Below are 18,636 nucleotides of genomic sequence, written 5' to 3'. Positions count from 1 at the left end.
TTACAATTTAAAGCTGAACTACAGACAAATCGCTATATACAAATTGGAAATATATTTTTGTGGTCTGTCTCGTTAGCTCAAAAAAAATTGGCAAAGATGTCTAAATCACAAAACTGGTTTGACAGAATTACAGGCAGCTCAGCCAAGAGGGTGACACTGCTTTATTTTACGGTTAGGGAATACAGTAATGTCAGTTTGCTGATTGGACAATAAAGGAGCAGTTACACAGTGTTAAGACATCAACTCTGCTCTCTTCTCCTGCCAGAACATGCGCGTGCAACAAAGTCTGTGTGGCCTCCACTGACCCCTCTATTCAAAGTGCTGCTGAGTAAAGGATGGGAGCAGCCCATATCAAGACAGATTCAGGTACTTACGAAAGTTAGAAGTATATTTTATTATTTTTAAATGAATACACTACATGGTGTTCTAATATTTTGCCATTGCTAGACCTAGTTGTACAATGGAATTGTTTTACATGGATGGTCCTATCATGTCTACTAGAAAGTTGAAGACCAAAATCTGCTAGTCTTTGGAACTTTAAAGGTAAATTCCAGGCAGATAGATTTACTGTTAAAACTAAGCAGTCAGAAGTACCAGTGAACTAGAATAAAAGGTTTACCCTAAGCAGGTCTAATACGATGACCTGGTTAAAGTGAAAAATGGGGCAGATGAAATGACAGTGTAGTTTTAGGACTGTCATAGCCAGGTTAATGAACCTATAGGTCACCAGATGGAAATAATGTCTGAATCCAAAACAAACGAATTATCCCGTGGATGTCACTCTAGACGTGTTTCATGTTAGTGTTGTGCTTTCTGTAGTATATTCCCCACAAAATTTAGTACAGCCAACAAGGAATTCTTGTAATGCCATCATATACATTGGCAGCTTTGGTCTTTGTTATATTAGGCTCTGAATCCACCAGTTTCATTTAATATCATTGACAATTATCAATCACCCATAAGTGATACATTAGTCACAATAAGTGACAATTATTAGCAGGTAATTAAAAAAAAAAACATTTAAATTAGCTGGCATATCATTGACTAGGACTCTAGCCGACAAGTACTTATATCATGTAAACAGTGGATCCACGTAGAAAGGACAATGAATGATGGTGGTAATTGCCTGCTTTCATTTTCTAGCCTGTGGCTGAAAAATGATAACTTGGAATCTAAATGGTTGCTATAGGCCACACCTGTACTATTCTTCACTCCAGTTTTTTTCCCACATGAGGTCTAGTATGTTGCTAAGTAACCATACTGACTAAAATGATATTTCCTTAACCCCTTCACACAAGCAGATTTAATATGCTTACTATCTCACCAAGTTTAATGGTCTTGCTTAACATCTGGAATGTTTAATGACTTTGTACAAATAGGATAGGGTTGACAAAATAAGTGGTAACAGTGAATTAAGGGAAAATGCATTAAATAATTCAAGCTCATCATGTTATATAATATAGCCCATTCTCATGAATATTTGTCATAAAAAGAGTGAAAATAACAGGTTTGAATAAAAAGATTCACCCACCAGCAGATTTTGCTTTAATGTCTTTGCGGAACTTGGAGCAAACGCTGTTATAATTCGTGCAGATATGGTGCAGGCACCAGGCAGCCAACTGATGTGCATTGTGAAACTGGAAGTCAAATTTTCAGCTCGGTTATTACAAAGCTCAATAATTAACACAATTACATTTGGCATTATTGCAGAAATGTTAAATACATTTGGTCAGAGTAGGCACAGTGGGGCAACAGCTTTTAAGTTTCTCAGCTTATCTCACTCTTTCCTTAAGTATTTATGCAAGCCATTAATACCAAAATTCACACATTAAAAAGTAGTAACACAGATAATTATACTTTCTCATACAACCCATTATTGTCTTTAAATATTGCATTAACCATTAGTTCAAGACATTAGACTCTAGTTGTGTCAAATGTACAAGCATATTTTAATTTGGTGCCCAGGATTACCATAAAACAATTGCTACAGTATGTATTGAGGCATAATTATCTGGAGGGGGGGGGGCAGCCAAGAAGGGTTAGGTATGGGCTTAAAAGTGAACCCCAGGAATTAAAGCTGCTAAAAAATGCCCCTGGTGTGTAGGCACTTAGAAGATGCCAGCTATTAGACACTTTAAGAGTAATGGCCATTAGTAAAAACAAACCTGTCTTTACATAACCTAAATAAAACTCTGAGTTTTGCACAACTGGCAGAATAACCCCTGGACCTGACATAAATTTCCCTCCCATGATAAAGTGTCACAAAATTTGTTCGGAGTTACAATTTATTAGGAAAAACAATGCTCTAGCTTCCAAGCACCTTTGTACTACAGCAATGTAGCCAGTGCTTCAGGCAAAGAATATATATATATATATATATATATATATATATATATATATATATATATATAAATATATGTGTTTATGTATATATATATATATATATATATATATACACACACACACACACACACACACACACACACACTATATTGTCAAAAGTATTGGGACACCTGCCTTTAAACACACATGAACTTTCATTGATTCCCAGTCTTAGTCCGTTAGTTCGGGTTCAATATTGAGTTGACCCTTCCTTTGCAGCTATATATCCATATCTTTATGGACCTTGCTTTGTGCAATGGTCCAAATCATTTGGGGGGGGGTTATGGTGTGGGGTTGCCTTTAGGGGTTGGGCTTGAGCATCAGGAAACCAAGACATTTTGTACAATTTCATGCTTCCAACTTTGTGGGAACTGTTTTCTGTTCCAACAGGACTGCGCACCAGTGCACAAAGCAAGGTTCATAAAGACACGGAAGAGCAGGTTTGGGGTGGAGGAACATGACTGCCCTGCACAGAGTCCTGACCTCAACCCAATAGAACAACTTTGGGTGGTGGAGACTGCAAGCAAGGCTTTCTTGCCCAACATCAGTGCCTAACCTCACAAATGTGCTTCTGGAAGAATGCTCAAACATTCCAATAGTCACACTCCTAAACCTTGTGGACAGCCTTCCAAGAAGAGCTGAAGCTGTTATAGCTGTAAAGGGTGGGCCAACTCAAGATTCAACCCCACAGACTATGAATGGGATGCCATTAAAGTTCATGTGTGTGTAAAGGCAGGCATCCCAATACTTCTGACAATTTAGTGTGTGTGTGTGTATATATATAATGTTTTTTTTTTTTTTTTTTTTAAGAATATGACTATACTACTAAACAAATATATTTGTGTAAAACTGGTAGACATTATTAATGTGAAAACTGCTATTTTTTTTTTGTCCAGGAAGATCTGTCAGTATAGCATTGTGAATATCTGTGTTTGTTTTGTCTGATTCACACAATTCCATGACTGCTTGATCTTCAGCTAAGATAATCCCTACTTAATACATTTACATCTGCTCTCCTACTGCTGCCAGGTTGCCCCTAGTGCTTAATACAGTAATATGTGCTGTGCCTGATGGAACAACTGTCATAATACTGACCTGAGCCAATTCCAGATAAGTCAGCACTTCTTGATCAATATCCAGCCCATTCATTGCAGCTTTGGTCAGCTCTTGCACAGAATGCTGTTCTGCAGGACAAAGCACATTTTATGCTGTATTACAACCATTATAAATAATACAATGCTTTGCTGATGTTAAAAAAAAAATACAGAGGATGCAGAATCTATTATTAATCTACGTGCAAACTGACCTAACATTTAGCTGTATGTTGCAAAGTGTTAAAATGTAAATTCATCTTTATAATCATTTGAAACTAAAAGTTGCAGTGAGATTTTTGCATTAGTAATTAGTATTTGTAACTTTATTTACATTACTGCAACTAGGATTGTACAGGCTTTGAAAGTATCCGTGCTTCCCAGTGGTAAATCGCTGAAATTTGCTTGCCACGATGACATATCGTCCTTGTGAATGCAAGCATTTCAGGGACCACTGTGATATTAAGGATAGTTTAAGTGAGCTGGCAGTGAGAAAAACTGCACCATTTTTCATTTGATACAAATAATACTTCAACTATCCTATAAAATGTGTTCAATAGTTAACACATTTATGACTTTCCAAACCTGCTCACTATCTCAAATTTTTTGGAGAAAGCATTCAATTGGCCACATAGGGGGATCATTTGGAAGTAAAGAATCTGAACCTCAGAGGACCCTGCTCCCTCAATTTTATTTAACATGCACATTAACTATTCAGTGTACATAGTTTTTCATTAGCAGTACCATAAAGCAGGGCTCGACAAACCCCAGGCCCCGAGTCGCATTGGCGACTAGAATTAGTGGCCTGGTGCCTGGGCTACACTGCAAGGTGTCTTGTCCCCATGTGGCCCCCACCCGCGGGTGCGCATACTAAGATGCCACTCCGGCCGGTAATTGAGGCCGCGTCTTTGCAGGCCTGCTGGAGGGAGACGCTTACAACGGAAAACTGGCTCCCTCTTGTGGTTGCCGGGGCTGCAACAAGCAGACACTGGCTGCTCTAAAGGGTTTCCCCTGCCTGTTCTCACTACCCGCCCATCTCTTTCCCAAGAGAAGAGGTTGAAGATGTTAAGGGCTTGATTTGGCTGGTGAGTGGACAGGGAGTGTGGGGAAGCTGGTCGAAAAGGTCCTCAGTTCCATTTACAACCCTACAAAGATGGAAAAAAAAATGTTTTTTCCATTAAAATTAATTGTCATTCTCTCCCTGTCATGCAACACAGCCGAAGGCCCCTTACACATGGGTTGTCTAAACAGGTCTGCCTGTCAGTTGTTCAGGCGGACCTAATCGGACTCTCCAGTCTCCTCTATGGAGTGGCGGATGTCCGCTAACAACTAACGCCATCCGATCCTGTCCGCCAAAAAACAGATGGATGGTGGTCCTACTTTCCATTCAACTGATCAAATCAGATGGCATTGGATGGAAATGAACAGGCAGTCCATTTCCAACTGACTGCCCCATAAGGGAGAGCGGGACTGTTTCCATGTTCGCTCTGCATAGCGGAGCAGACAAGATCTGTCATCCGCTTGCTCAGCAGGGATAGGCTCCCTGCTGAGTAAGCAGGTTCCGCTTAGAGGAGGTGCATGTGTGAAAGGGGCCTAGGGTGGTATGAGTTACTGGATCTCCTATCGCCTCCACCTTGCTGCACTGTCCTTCCCTAGTGAGCCAATGTCCATCACACCATCAAGCCAAGTACACACAGGCTGAATGCCAGGCAATATCAACCGATTCATTAAAAACTGGCCTCCATTCGGTCTGTGTGTATGGCAGCCGGTCCGACAGAACTCGGCCATTCAGCATGCGCGGAAAAAAAATGGCTCCTAACTTTTTTAGCTGGCTCCTAGATTCCAAGCAAATTTGTCAAGCCCTGCCATAAAGCATCATGCTATCATTGGAAATAAAAAAAAAACACAAATATTTCCTAGCCGCTTAACTGCCCAAAACTCTTCTGTGGTCTACGGAAGTCCCAAAAAGTGATTACCTGTGTGCGTTGTGGCACAACTACACTACTGATGCTCATACTGTATGACTGTCTCTTCCCATATAGTCAACACAACACTTCTAAGAACTTCAGCTGAAAACCAATGTTTTAATGGAATGTTTTCTTTTCTATCTCAGTAATTTTTTTGCTCGTGCAGTCTTTGTTAAGAAACATTTGAAGATTTCCCACCTGAAGTAGCTTGGTTTAAAGTTGCTCATAAACATGACATTTTGACCAATTTTGGCCATGGGGTAATGGTCATCATGTCAAGGGGTAACAGTAGGCCCTAACAATCTGGAACTAGAGTTTGGCTGAGTGGAATGATCTTCCATATGGACAGGCTGATGCCTGAATTTTCATGAAACTATTATAAAACATTAGTTTATTCAAATAGTAATTTGGCAGCCAGAATGTACTTTTGGAATTTAACGAATATTTTCAGGTTACAAGATTCATGTGGGCAGGCTGGCTTTCAGTAAAGCTTTATGACTTTTAGTGTGTTGGTATGAATTATGATCCATGTCACATATCACTTTGTTCTCACCTGTGAGGGCAACCAAATGTGGAAGGCAGATTCTGTTGGCCAATGCAATTAGCTCCAGTGGATCCATCTCTGGGATGCATGATAGCTGCTTAGTATACAGATAGTCTAAGACTGCTTGCATTGATGATTTGCTTACATTAGGAAGTATGACCTGTAAATATGAACACATGCAAAGAAATCAGCTGAACATCCATATACAAGCTGCCAACCAAATATGATCATCACTCTGGTGCTAGAATATCTTTTTTTTTTGCAGTTTATGTGCATAAGACTTTGTATATTGTAGATCAAAAAGTATAACTTTAAACAGTACAGAAATGTATGTTAACTTGGGATCATATTAATATTTGTGAAAGAATGTTTAGTGAAAGCTTCTACTAATGGACAGTTAGGAACCACAACAGGCAATGCCTTACTTTGCGTATTATAAAATTTGTCCTTGCATCAACATATGCCAAAATTATTTTTAGTTTGACCAGTAGATGCAAAATTGCTGAAACAAGCCAGCTCACAAAAGGTCATTAAAGGGTTTGATAATGGGTATAATATAAAGCAAACTGCAAATCACACCACACAAGGGCTAAAATCATACTGTATAGCTATTCCCACATACCTCATTATTTGCACTTTCTACAAATGAACCTCCGAACATTGCAGACATCCATTCACAGCTGCAGATTAGAAGTGGTTTATGGGCACTGATGCTTCCATCATCCAATTTAAAGGTCACATCTGGAAATATGAAACCATGGTCACTCAGTGTGTGCTTCCTACAGTATCTTCAATGCTAGCAGAAAATGCCCCCTCCCCCTAGTTTTATAATTTATATATGGATGGTAGCCATATTACACAAAAAGAGGAGCTCCAGTCATTTTTGTGTTTATTAAAAGTCAGCAGCTACAAAAACTGTAGCTGCTGACTTTTAATACACAGACACTCACCAGTCCCAGGATCCAGCGATGTGCTCACTTAAGCCATTTCTTTCCTCAGTCTTCTGTTTCCGGTGCCAGCATCCCAACTGTGGGCACCCGGCTGTGACAACTTGCAGCTTCACAGACAGGTGACCACTTCACATGCGCAAGCTGCACTGTACATTGTGAATGGTCCCGCAGTCTTAGGGACCTGTGACGTGTTCCAGATGACTGCGGGGAGAGGGAGAAATTGTGCTCAGATCACCAAATGGGAGGGGTACCTGTCAAAATCAAGAACAATGAAGAGCCCAAGTTCTGGTACAAGAAATATGCAGCATTATTGTGATGACATAACTGCAATTTGCGTGCAAGTCATCACACATTATCCCCTGATGCTCTCATTACATCTCATTGATCAATGGGGGCTGTTTCATGCACAGAGATTTGCATACACTTCCAGTTTCAGATGTCTGTCATCAGAAGGAGCTTGTATTGAAGACATCAGACAGCTTCTGTAGTTATGCCACTAACTGTCAAACTCTACATGAGCAGCAGAAGTCTAATACTGGACATTGTTTTATTATCTGCAAAGCATCCTTGAAAAACTGCAAACCTCTTTTGAAATCACAAAAGTGTAAAAGCACTAGAGCTCAAGCCGGGATGCCCAGAGTCATTAAGGACTGTGGATCTACAAATTATATTTTTACATTATTCTAGAGCAAGTCCAAAATGTTTGATCCTAATGCAATATACTGAATTCATATCTAGAAAATAAAAATAAAAGTTCATGGCACAATTTGGGCCTTTCTCCTTTTGGGTCTGCACATCTGATCAAACAGCCTAAATTTTTTCTCAAGACACAGTGGGGGTTATTTATTAAGACTGCATGGTGCAAAATCTGGTGCAGCTCTGCATAGAAACCCATCAGCTTCCAGGTTTTATTGTCAAAGCTTAAAGTGGTTCTAAAGGCAGAAGATTTTTTTTCTTAATGCATTCTTTGCATTAAGATTAAAAACCTTCTGTGTGCAGCAGCCCCCCTCAGCCTCCCTAATATATACCTGAGCCCCATCTTACTTCAACGATGTTATACGAGAGACTTGGCTGTCTGGGACTCTCCCTCCTGATTGGCTGAGACAGCAGCAGGCGCCAAAGTCAGTGAGTCAAAGAGGCGAGAGAGAGGGGGTGGGGTCGAGCCATGGCTCTGTGTCTGAATTAAAACAGAGCAGAGGCTCAGCTCAGGTGCCCCCGTAGCAAGCTGCTAATTGTGGGGGCACTCAGCAAGAGGGAGGGGCCAGGAGCGCCACGAGGGGCCAGAGAAGAGGAGGCTTGGGGTTGCTCTGTGCAAAACCACTACACAGTGCAGGTAAGGATGACATTTTCTTTTTTTTTTTTAATAACAAACAACAAGATTTTAATATTACTTTAATTGAACAAGCTGAAGCGAGAAGCGGATTGGCTACCATGCACAGCTGCACCAGATTCTGAGTGCACCAGTTTTAGTAAATTTCCTCCGGTAGAACAATCAAGCTATTTTAATGAGCTTGTTTGAATGTGCTCTTAACAGGAGAAAAAAAATTATGGTCTCACCTGAATGATCAATTGTATTAATATCCCATTATGGAAAGACAGAACATACACATAAAAACAGCAACAAAAAATATAACCCTTATACTGTAATCCCTCAATCAGTATGTGTAGAATGTTTCAAAATGACATTCTCCTTTTTAAAAGTTAATGAGTTGCATGGAGGAGAAAAAAAAAAAGATGGTATGACCTTTGAAAAGATAATGAAAACATACTTATAAAGAAAAGAGGACTGCAGCTTCAAGATAAAGAATACATGGCTACAGGCAAAGCATTTGACCAAGAAGTCAGTTAGCAGTTGATATTCAATTTGACCAATAAGGTTGAGGTGGAAAGAGGTCAATAATGCTGTTGCAAAGCTGTAAACTTGACTGCGTGAAGGTGCAAAATTTGCAATTCTAATTCAGACTGAGGTGCTCAATAGATGATTTAGCTGAAAAGAGCTGTAATCAAAAGGCAATTTGCTCACCAGAAAAGGTTGCCTTGGAAAGACATTCCTTGATTCGATTTGCTTTCCTGACGTGGAATGCTTTTGTGATCTCCTGGTTCATAAAGGCTTCTTTGTTTGTAATGTTTTCTACCATCATTCTCAAGTCAAACACTTCTAGGATTTCTGCAATTTGTGCCACTCTCATCAAACCCTTCTCATTTTCATCTAACTGTCCTGTGTACAGAAACCGTAGCACAGTCCTAAAAGGCCCATACTGTATAGAAGAGTCCATTCGGACCACAGTCATTGAACAAGTCCTGTTTGAAATTGGGTTGACCATCAATTCTTGGTGCATGCTAAGAAAGCCTTTGCTCCATGTCGACAGTGCAACACAACCTTCTCCTTCACAGTCTGTAGTGAGTAAAGTATCATCACTTCTTGATATCCGAAGACAGGCATTTGAAGGTTTCAAGGAAGCCCCATCTATGTCCTCCTCTGTATCGAGACTCAATGTTCTCATTAGCAAGTCCTTGGTAGGCTTTTCTTTCTTGCAGTGCCGGTCAGCAGAATTCTGAGACTGTTCGTATTCCATTAAAAAAAGGTCATAAAATTTTGAGGAGGAGGTAGCAAGGTAAATTTTATGAGCGAAGATCTGTTTTTGGTCCTGAAGGACAAACATGATATCTGCACACAATGAATTGTCCAACAAATTTCCAGCATCATTCATGTTAGACTCGCTGGATTCTGGGATTTTAATAACTGGTGGTGGTGATTTGGGCGGAAGAAATGGTGCTTGGAGTAAAGGTTTCTGAACTCTCTTTAGATGAGACTTCCAAAACTGGAGATGTCTTCTAGAGATCAAAGCTGCTCTGATTGCATTGTCAAAAACATCCTTTATCCCAAACTGATCAAAAACACTGGTTTCGTAATATGGAATACCAAGTTCCTTCGCAACTTCTCGTCCTCTCTCTGGTGGCAAGATGTCTCCTCTTTTTATAGGTCTGCAAATCAAAATAAATATGAAATTGAGTATACTTCATAAAAAAAAAATAATAAAAAAAATAATACCTTAAAGAGGTTGTAAACCCATGAAACTTTTTTTATTTTTTGCTGCAACCTGAAAGACAAACCCATGATGAGCTAGTAGGCATCGCCTACTAGCTCATTTTAAAATACTTACCTAAGAACGAGCCCCCGCCGTGCTGCCCGCTTACCTGTATGACGGGCGACATGTCCAGTCGCCTGTCTTCTGGGATCGTGGCATCCGCGCGCGGGAGCTGACGGTCACGGCACGGGGCTCTGAAGAAACGGCACCAGCGGCCGTTCCTTCAGAGCGCATGCGCCAGTGACGTCACTGGCTGCATGTAAGGTAAATATCTCCTAAACGGTGCATGTTTAGGAGATATTTACAGTACCTATAGGTAAGCCTTAATATAGGCTTACCTATAGGTACAAGTTGTAGAGGATGGTTTACTTCCTCTTTAAAGACCCCAAGGAAAAAAACATGATTCACTTTGCGTAATAAAGAGATGAATAAAATACAATGAAACATAATTGCATGTCATCTAGTAATATTACCTTCCCGGGGCGACCTGTGAAATCTCGGAGCGGCCGGCACGGACTTCATATCATTGAAGTCAATGCAGGTCGCCCCAAAGAAGCTCCGGACCCTTTTTCTAAGTCGGAGCGATTTGTGTTGCTCCTATTACAACGGGTCCACAGCTTCTCTATGGAAGGCGACCTACGGCAACCTGTCAGGCGACCAGGTCGCCTGACAGGTCGCCCCAGTGTGAACGGGCTCTAAATTTTGTCTTTAAAACCCATTTTAAAAAAAGGGAAAGAAAAGTAGCCCATCAGTCAACCCCATGGCATAATTGGTCTGCCCCTTTGGCGGAGGGCATTACCATGGTGCCCTGCACTTACAGTATATTAATGCAGAGCCTGGAAAAGAGGCAAAAAGAATCAGGACCCTGTGCATAGCAGAAACTGGACAGAATATACCTGAAAGGGTAGGTATATGAATAAAATGCAAAAAAAGACATGCTGGAGAGTGGAGATTGACTTTAAATTAAGTTCTCAAAACTGACATTTTAAATCAGGTTCCTAAGTGGGCTTAAAAGAGGAAATAACTAAGCTGATTTTCATCCATGTGCTCATGCCTACTGGTAGTCAACAGATAAAGCAAAAGGTGGAGAAGTAACAAGTCAGCAAAATTGTTTCCATCCTCCAAACACCAGAGCAAGGGTGGGGTATATAAAGCTCTGTGTATGTGCATTTCTTTTGCAAATATTTGGGTAAGTGTTTAAATATAAAATAGTTTTTCAATTGTTCGGGTAGAATATTGCATGACAAATCAAAATAATCTAACACAAAAGGAGAAATTCACTTTCAATAGACAAGATTGACTGAGGAAGGTCAGAAAATATTAGCGAGAAAACATTTTCTTCACTTAGGAACACAAGAGAAAGGGAGTGGATATCTCCCACAGACAGCAATAACATTTTGGCAGAGGTCCTAAACCTTCCCAGCTCTATACAAAACAAAAGACAAAAATAGTTTTTATTTTAGTCCAAGTTATCTTGGGTCATCGGAGTTAAAACTTGTGTCAAATCATGAATGGTGTTCAGTTGAGCAGCCTTAGTATAGGCAATAACAATGGAAAGGATTATTTGTTCAGGCACTTACCTAGCCAATGGTCGTCTTGCCCTATTTACTGCTTCAAGATCGGCATATCGCAGGTCCAGCTGGCAGCCAACCAGTATGACAGGGGTGCGAGGACAGAAATGCTTTATCTCCTGAGCCCACATGGTTTTTACATGATTTAGGGAGTTGGGATTTGCGATTGAGAAGCACAGGACAACCACATCAGATCTAGGAGAACATAAAGTAGGACATATACAATTACAAAACTCTATTCTGTATGCATAGGTTAGCAGATAACACAAATCTAGAAAGGGAAAGAAAACAATAATTTCATTGTACAAGTTAGGCAGTGTTGGAATGTTGTTTAAGATTATATGTGCATAGTCAACATCTATCTATCTATCCATCATAGTAAAATAATTATATATTGAAAACTTTATAGTAGAAAATCTAACGTCCTCCGGAATTTCTGAAAAGAGAATGTTGCAATTGGCCCTCCACACGGTGAATTGGCCAAGTAACTCTTCATCCATACATGCATGGTAAAATACGTTTCTCTAGAATAGAGAATATGAGCAAGTTGTATTAAGGATTTGGCTACCTGATGCACCCTGTCAAGGATGGTCCTCATTTGTCACTTCACATTAAAATGGAACTTTATTCAGAAATTTAAGTTGTGCTAGATCACTTCAGGCTGGCCCTGTTTGCAGGTATTGCTATGTAAAACATAAAAATAAGTGCCTATACTTTACATCCATGGAAGCTGCTTCTGTTTGTTCTGCAACTGCCATGGTACTGCACATGTAATCAGTTATGACTAATGAGCTATTTGATGGTTTGACATTTTGGTTAAGCACACAAGCAAATGTGACAGTTAGCAATCCCAGCTTTCCAGGAATTTAACAGTTTTTGAAACTGTTCAATGGATGGTTTTAGCTCCACTTTAGGATTTACTGCTGTTAAGGGGCTCTGCGCAACTTACAGCACACACAAATTTTGGCAGCATAATTATTAATGTGGAATGTCAATGTATGTAACTTGCTAAAGAACATTTTTTTTTTAATCAAAATGTTATGGGTAAATTTCCACTTTAATGTTCCAATTTTTCTTCCTTTGCTAGAATGACACACATTGAATAACCAAGATTGCTGTGATCATCCCATACAATGGGAAAAAGACTGAAAAATCTTACAACTTGCATTACAGAAAATGAACTGAAGGCCTCTGACTGTCCGCTGTCGCTACATAGACATGGGGAAGCCATCACAACTAGTAGCATGTTCTACTCTAAATTGTCTTTACATGCCAAGTTCTCTCAATACTCTACGAGTTAATACTAAATTATCAGAGCTGAGATCTAAATGCCATATGATCATACACCCCCTGTTCTTTTTCTAGATCTTAACAGAATGGCAGGAAGATCACGCTAGACGCTCGGTTTCTAAAAATAATATGCTAATACACCAACACTGCAGGTTTCTCCTTCTTAGAATACAAAAAAGAAAAAAAAAAAAGATATCTATGGCAATTATAAAACTTAAAAAATGTTTTCTTTTTTTATTGTTGCATTGAACTTGAGCAGCATCACCTGTCTTAATTATTACATGTATTAGGTAAGGCATTGCTGGATCAATGATGTGTAGTAACCCCCAAGAGTGCACATGTCATCTGTTTAAAACGATGCAGAAGATGGATGCAGACTGGTTGTTATAGTTCACGGCTCTTTTCTTAAATAAATAAACGCATGTGAATGAATTACAGCAATTACTTTTTTTTTTGGGGGGGGGGGGGGGGGGGGATAAAGAATGTACAGTGTATCTGGTAATAAGCACAATTAACTTGCCGTAGTTTTATGCATGAATTCTCCATAGTATGGGAACACCCCATTTAACATTGGACGCTTAAGATAAATCTGTTCCTGTCCTTCTAGTCTGATGACATTAGCTTCCCTAGTACAGACTTTCATCACATGGCCAGCTTTGATACACAACTGCTGATCTCTACAGCTCTGCTCTAATAATCTCCTATTCACGTCAATTCAGACTTTACAATGGTAATTAAAGGGGGCTCAGGAACATAATAACTACTTTATTCATTCTGAACTGCAGTTAGTCATTCACTTTGCTCTCTTTGCTGCTTATATTTCAAGCCTCGCCTGTACATTATTAAAAAGTAAATGATAAAAACCAGGTTACATGAACTGTATTTGTCAGTAGTAGTTTTACTAGCTTATTATGACCTTTCATTTGTATGTGACAGAAACAGGCCTGGATTCATCATACAGTATCTGCTAATAAAAGTAATATAAAGTCAGAGTAAATCCTTCTGATGCCAGTATCTTGGTCCTGCATGCTTTAAGCGCAGGATTGCTTGCTACTTCCAAGGCCATAACTATAAAGGATTTCAGCATTGAGCTCACTGTCAGTCTGTAAATGGTGATATGACGAAGAATGATGACTTCAAACTAGTAATCATTTCAGGATTTTGCTATCTGCTGATGCCTTAATACAGATAGTGGGTATTTTTTGCTGATGCATGGGGCAGTTAATGTTTATTCTGGCCTGTGTTAGAGTGCCATCATTTTTCTCCCTGAAAATGTTTTCTACAACATCCTCATAACACAAGAAATCCATATGTTATGGCACTTTTCCACTGCAAGTACCGGCTCTGCTCTACTCGGCCCTGCTTGGCCCGGTTTGCTTTTCCACTGCTGGTACCTCATGGTACAGTGTTGGAACGGTTCGGTACGGTACGGTTTGCTTTTCCACTAAAGTAGTACTAAAGTTAAGTGGGTGGGATAACAACGGGGTGGGTGGGATTCTCTGACCAATCAGTGGCTAGTAGTGACTGCATGCAAAGGATTGTGGGATATGGTATCGGGTATGGTACCTGTTGGAACCACAATCGAGTAGGTACTGTTTTTGAGAGCCGTACCGTTCGGTTCCATGCAGTGGAAAAGCGCCATTAGACACCTGCAAACTCTGCTTCCAGTACCTGCTTACACTATATGCAGGAACTGATTGCCTTGACTTCCAATATGAAGTGTCACACTTGGGTAAAGTTGCTTTTGATGTTCTGGACTGCAGCAAATCTAGTGAGTGGCTTTGCTTGTTAAAAAGTGGGGAACTAAGACAGAAGAGGGCTTTGACGGATTAGGGGTTCCCTGTCAACCTGTGACACTTGTACAATATGGCCATCCCTGGTAACTCCCGTTCATACTGAACCAGACTTTGAAATCATGTGACTTCACTTGAATTTGTATGATTTCAAAGCCGTCAGTGCGACTTGGCTGACATCTGTGGAAAATTCACGCACAGATGTCTATGCAGGTCGCACCTGAATTCGCCAAAAATAGTGCAGGAACATTTTTTACCAATTAGTGCAGGCACTGTAAATTCAGTTCCATTGCAAACAAACAATAGGTTGCGACTTGTCATGCTATTTGGACATGTTAAATTGCACGACAAGTTGCACCGCTGTGAACAGGGGCTTTAAGACTACCCATAATATGTAAAACAGATAGCAGATGGGAAATGGAAAGAGCCCTGTATGGGCACTTGTTTCCCGCTACCCCAAGTCCGTCCCCCCCCACACCATTTTCTATTTATTTATTTTTATTTCTTTCTTTTTGCAATTTTTTGAAATAGTTAATATGTACACACATCAGGCCTGAATGAGTAATTATGAGGGAGGGATAAAGGGGATGGATATGGAAATATGGTAAAGGAAGGTAAGGGTAGAAGTTTTTGCCCCATATGTAAAAAAATGAGTACATATGTTTTTGTCTTATATGTTTTTCAGCATTTTTTTATTATTTGGTTATGTTACAAACACAAGAAGGGGTGATTGAGGGTGATGAAGGGGGGAGGATAAGTGAGTGGGGGATATGGGGAGCAAGGATTAGTACACCTAGGTTTTTCTGGGGGGGGGGGGGGGCAGTTTGAGCATTTGCATTTAAAGGCGGGGTGCCACCACCTCTCACGTTGCCTCTTGCCTCCTCTTTGGGGAAGAATTATGATAAATATTATTATAATAAGGTCCTAGGAGATATGCCTTTTAAAATTGTTTGTAAATGTACTTGTGTTGTGTTTGAGAGGTTACTTTATTGAATGAATATTGTCTTGGCTTTTTAGAGTGACGTTTTGTGTTTTGTAACCCTTTACTAAAATGAATTAAAAGAATTGAAAACTAAAAGACGGCCAGTCCTGAAAAAAAGCCCACCTGTACTTACCTTACCAGTGGCCAAAGTCTTCATATGCCATCGATTTACTGCTCCACGGGAGCAGCAGGTGTCCAAACCTTCCAGTTTGGTTGGATGCCTTCTCCCCGGGCCCCATGCAGGGATTTCTCCTGCCGCCTGGTACATCCCATAGTCATGAACGAGCTGGCAGGAGGAACCACTGTGTGTGGCAGGAGAAGCAGATATTCACACACCTGAAAGTGTGGAATACCTGCAGTGGCTGAGGAGCAGTGACTAGGTACACAAGGTTTTTTTTTTCCATGTTAACTACTGCTATAGTCATTTTGCGCTGGGTTCATTTTCACATTGCTTTATCCCAAGTGAGAAACCCAATTCAAAAGGATTTATAGATAGATTATACCAATTCCAACATAGTAAGTACATTTTAAAAAAAATCACTTTTTTTTGCTCAGAGTTGCAGGGAAATATAAAAGCTTGAGGCACAAATACTATTACCACTTTAAACATACAGATTTAAACTTTTCCTCTTTTGTGACAATGTAGATGAGCCACATTAAAGACAGAAAAAATAAAGTACTTTATATAACTGCTCTACATAGTTCTAACCTTAACATAAAAAGCCTTCCAAATCTATAAATATCAAAACCAGGCACTGCTCCAAGTATCCAGATGATATCCAATAACTTTTTTTTATGAAAAAAAAAAAAATTCAATTCAAGACTTTGCCCAGGGGCTAAGTACTGATTAAGCTGGAAAGTGCACTGTAAAGTGCGTAGAAGCACAATGAAAGAATCCAAACCAGTCTGTTGCTTAAGTGTATTCATTGCTTGTTCAGATTATCCTCAGCCATTATAAGAGAGTTTGTACCTTTCATTACTTTCCCCCGTCTTGTTACAACAATATGCGACTCTTTATATATTGTTCCTTTTGCATCTGTTTAATTCACAAACTTTGCCAACATTACAACCAATGCTTTTTTTGATGCAGATGGATGCATTGAAACCAGCTCTCTATATGTACAGTCATTATAAAGACGCCATGGATAAGCACCTTTCAAAAGGAAGTTAATAAATTGTAATCCCTGGCCTTCTATTAAGCATCCAGCATCACCAGTCAATGCTTCACTGATCCTGTAATTTAGTGCAGGATGGGAGTGCAGGACCTGAATGGACGCGCAAGAGTTTACAAGGGTGGAACTGGGAGTGACCGTGACAGTTTGCAGATTAGAAGAGTAGCGTCAGACGCCACAACTGCCAAAGAAAAAAAATTACTTTGAAAATTGGCATAGGGTTGCTGATATTTAACAATTTAATTTAAATTCCACTGAAAAATTACTTTAAGACGCTATAATAAATGTAAAGATCCTCCAAGTAAATATTAAGCTAAAACCTACAGTCACTGGTACTCAATATTGGTTTCCTCATCCTCAATATACTTGCATTGAAGGCTAGTAGCATTAATATTAAAAGTTTCACCAAACGTATTCCTCCAAAAACAGATTTAATATATATTCAAGTATTAAAACAATGTTTAAAAAACTTAATATGATCTTTAACCATTTTATACCCCCAGTGCTCTCTTTGACAAAAAATAATATAAACTTCATCTAGTTTGGCCCGAGCAGGCAGTGACAGCCGCCTGCAAACCCTTCACACTTCAACTCTATCCTGGCAAAAATAACTGCCGGTAGCACACAGCTGGGGTATAGAACAGATTACAAAAGGATTTTTGTTACATTGGAAATCAATGGGATAGGATTCATGGGATATGATTCAAAAGAGATAAAGTCTGTTAGTTCTGCTTAAAGTACAGCGTAGTTTACCATAAAAAATGACTGACTGACAAAACAAGTAGAGTTTACCCAGCTCAAAGAAAAATTAAACCCAGTTAAGGCTGGGGTGCCACAGGGTGATAATGGCCTCACTGTCTCACCCCTTCAAAAAAAGGGAAGTGGGTGTGGGGTTCCTTACCCAGCTGTTGGCCTCCTTCAGAAATGCTTGTTACCTGGCTGCTTCTGTAATTTCTCAGTTACAGAATTATAACAAGAAGGCAGATTAAAGTAGAAGTTCACCCTAATACTAAAATCTCCAAATCTACTGGCATCCAAAATCCAAGACTAACCTATCTAGCCATGTAATGAAGAAATCTCTATACATATCTTTTCTGAAACCAATTTGGTCTTGTGCCATGCTGAGCGGTCAGCGGCGGCTTCTCTGTAGAGGCGGGTGCAAAGAGGCAGCTGACAACAGAATCACCATAGTAAGTCTATGTGTGACGTCATTTGCGAACCATTTCACAGCCATTGTCGGCCTTCTCTTCCACTTTTGGAAAGTCAGAGCTCCTGTTTTGCATACTTGTTCCAGGTCAGTGACTGAGAAAGTACCAAAGCCACTGGATCATTCTAGCTTTTTTTTTTAGCAATGGCAGCTCCCCCCCCCCCCCCCACACATATTAAAGTGTTACCAAAGTCTAATTTATTTTAAAATGAAAATAACAAATATTTTATACTCACCTTCTTTGTGCAATGGTATTGCACAAATCGGTCCCGATTCTTCTCTTCTCGAGCCCCCCCCCCCCCCCACCCTGGCGATCTTGGCTCATCCTCTTCTAAGTGTGTCCCCATAGCAACCTGTTTGCTATGAGGGCACAAGGTGTCTGCTCGTTCCCGAGCTGTGTGTCTATGGAGCCGTGCTCTATAGACACACACATCGGGGCTTAGCCTCACCCCCCCACTTCCTCCCCATTGCATTTGATTGACAGTAGCAGGAGCCAATGACTCCTGCTGCTGTTCTGAGCCCCTGTGTGAAGAGGAAGCGAGGGGTAGAAGAGAAGCAGCCGTGCACAGCGCTGGATCCATTCTCCCCACTTTTCCCT

At 40.1% G+C, this 18,636-nt stretch overlaps 1 protein-coding gene across 2 annotated transcripts in view; it reads right to left on the bottom strand.

The window, feature by feature from the left end:
* The window catches only part of RHOBTB1 (Rho related BTB domain containing 1), a 139,878-nt gene that overhangs the window by 1,309 nt on the left and 119,933 nt on the right, over nt 1–18,636 (bottom strand). For both annotated transcript variants that reach the window (XM_082268254.1, XM_082268253.1), the window contains 6 exons: nt 11,604–11,789; nt 8,958–9,919; nt 6,607–6,725; nt 5,994–6,144; nt 3,478–3,566; nt 1,532–1,637 (listed from right to left, as the gene is read on the bottom strand). In XM_082268254.1, coding sequence (XP_082124380.1) covers nt 1,532–1,637; nt 3,478–3,566; nt 5,994–6,144; nt 6,607–6,725; nt 8,958–9,919; nt 11,604–11,789 — 1,613 coding nt within the window. The remainder of the gene's footprint in view (nt 1–1,531; nt 1,638–3,477; nt 3,567–5,993; nt 6,145–6,606; nt 6,726–8,957; nt 9,920–11,603; nt 11,790–18,636) is intronic.

Source organism: Pelophylax lessonae (assembly GCF_965119305.1).
Source record: "Pelophylax lessonae genome assembly, chromosome: 9".
NCBI classification, from domain to species: Eukaryota; Metazoa; Chordata; class Amphibia; order Anura; family Ranidae; genus Pelophylax; species Pelophylax lessonae.
This window is presented reverse-complemented; position numbering and strand designations above follow the sequence as displayed.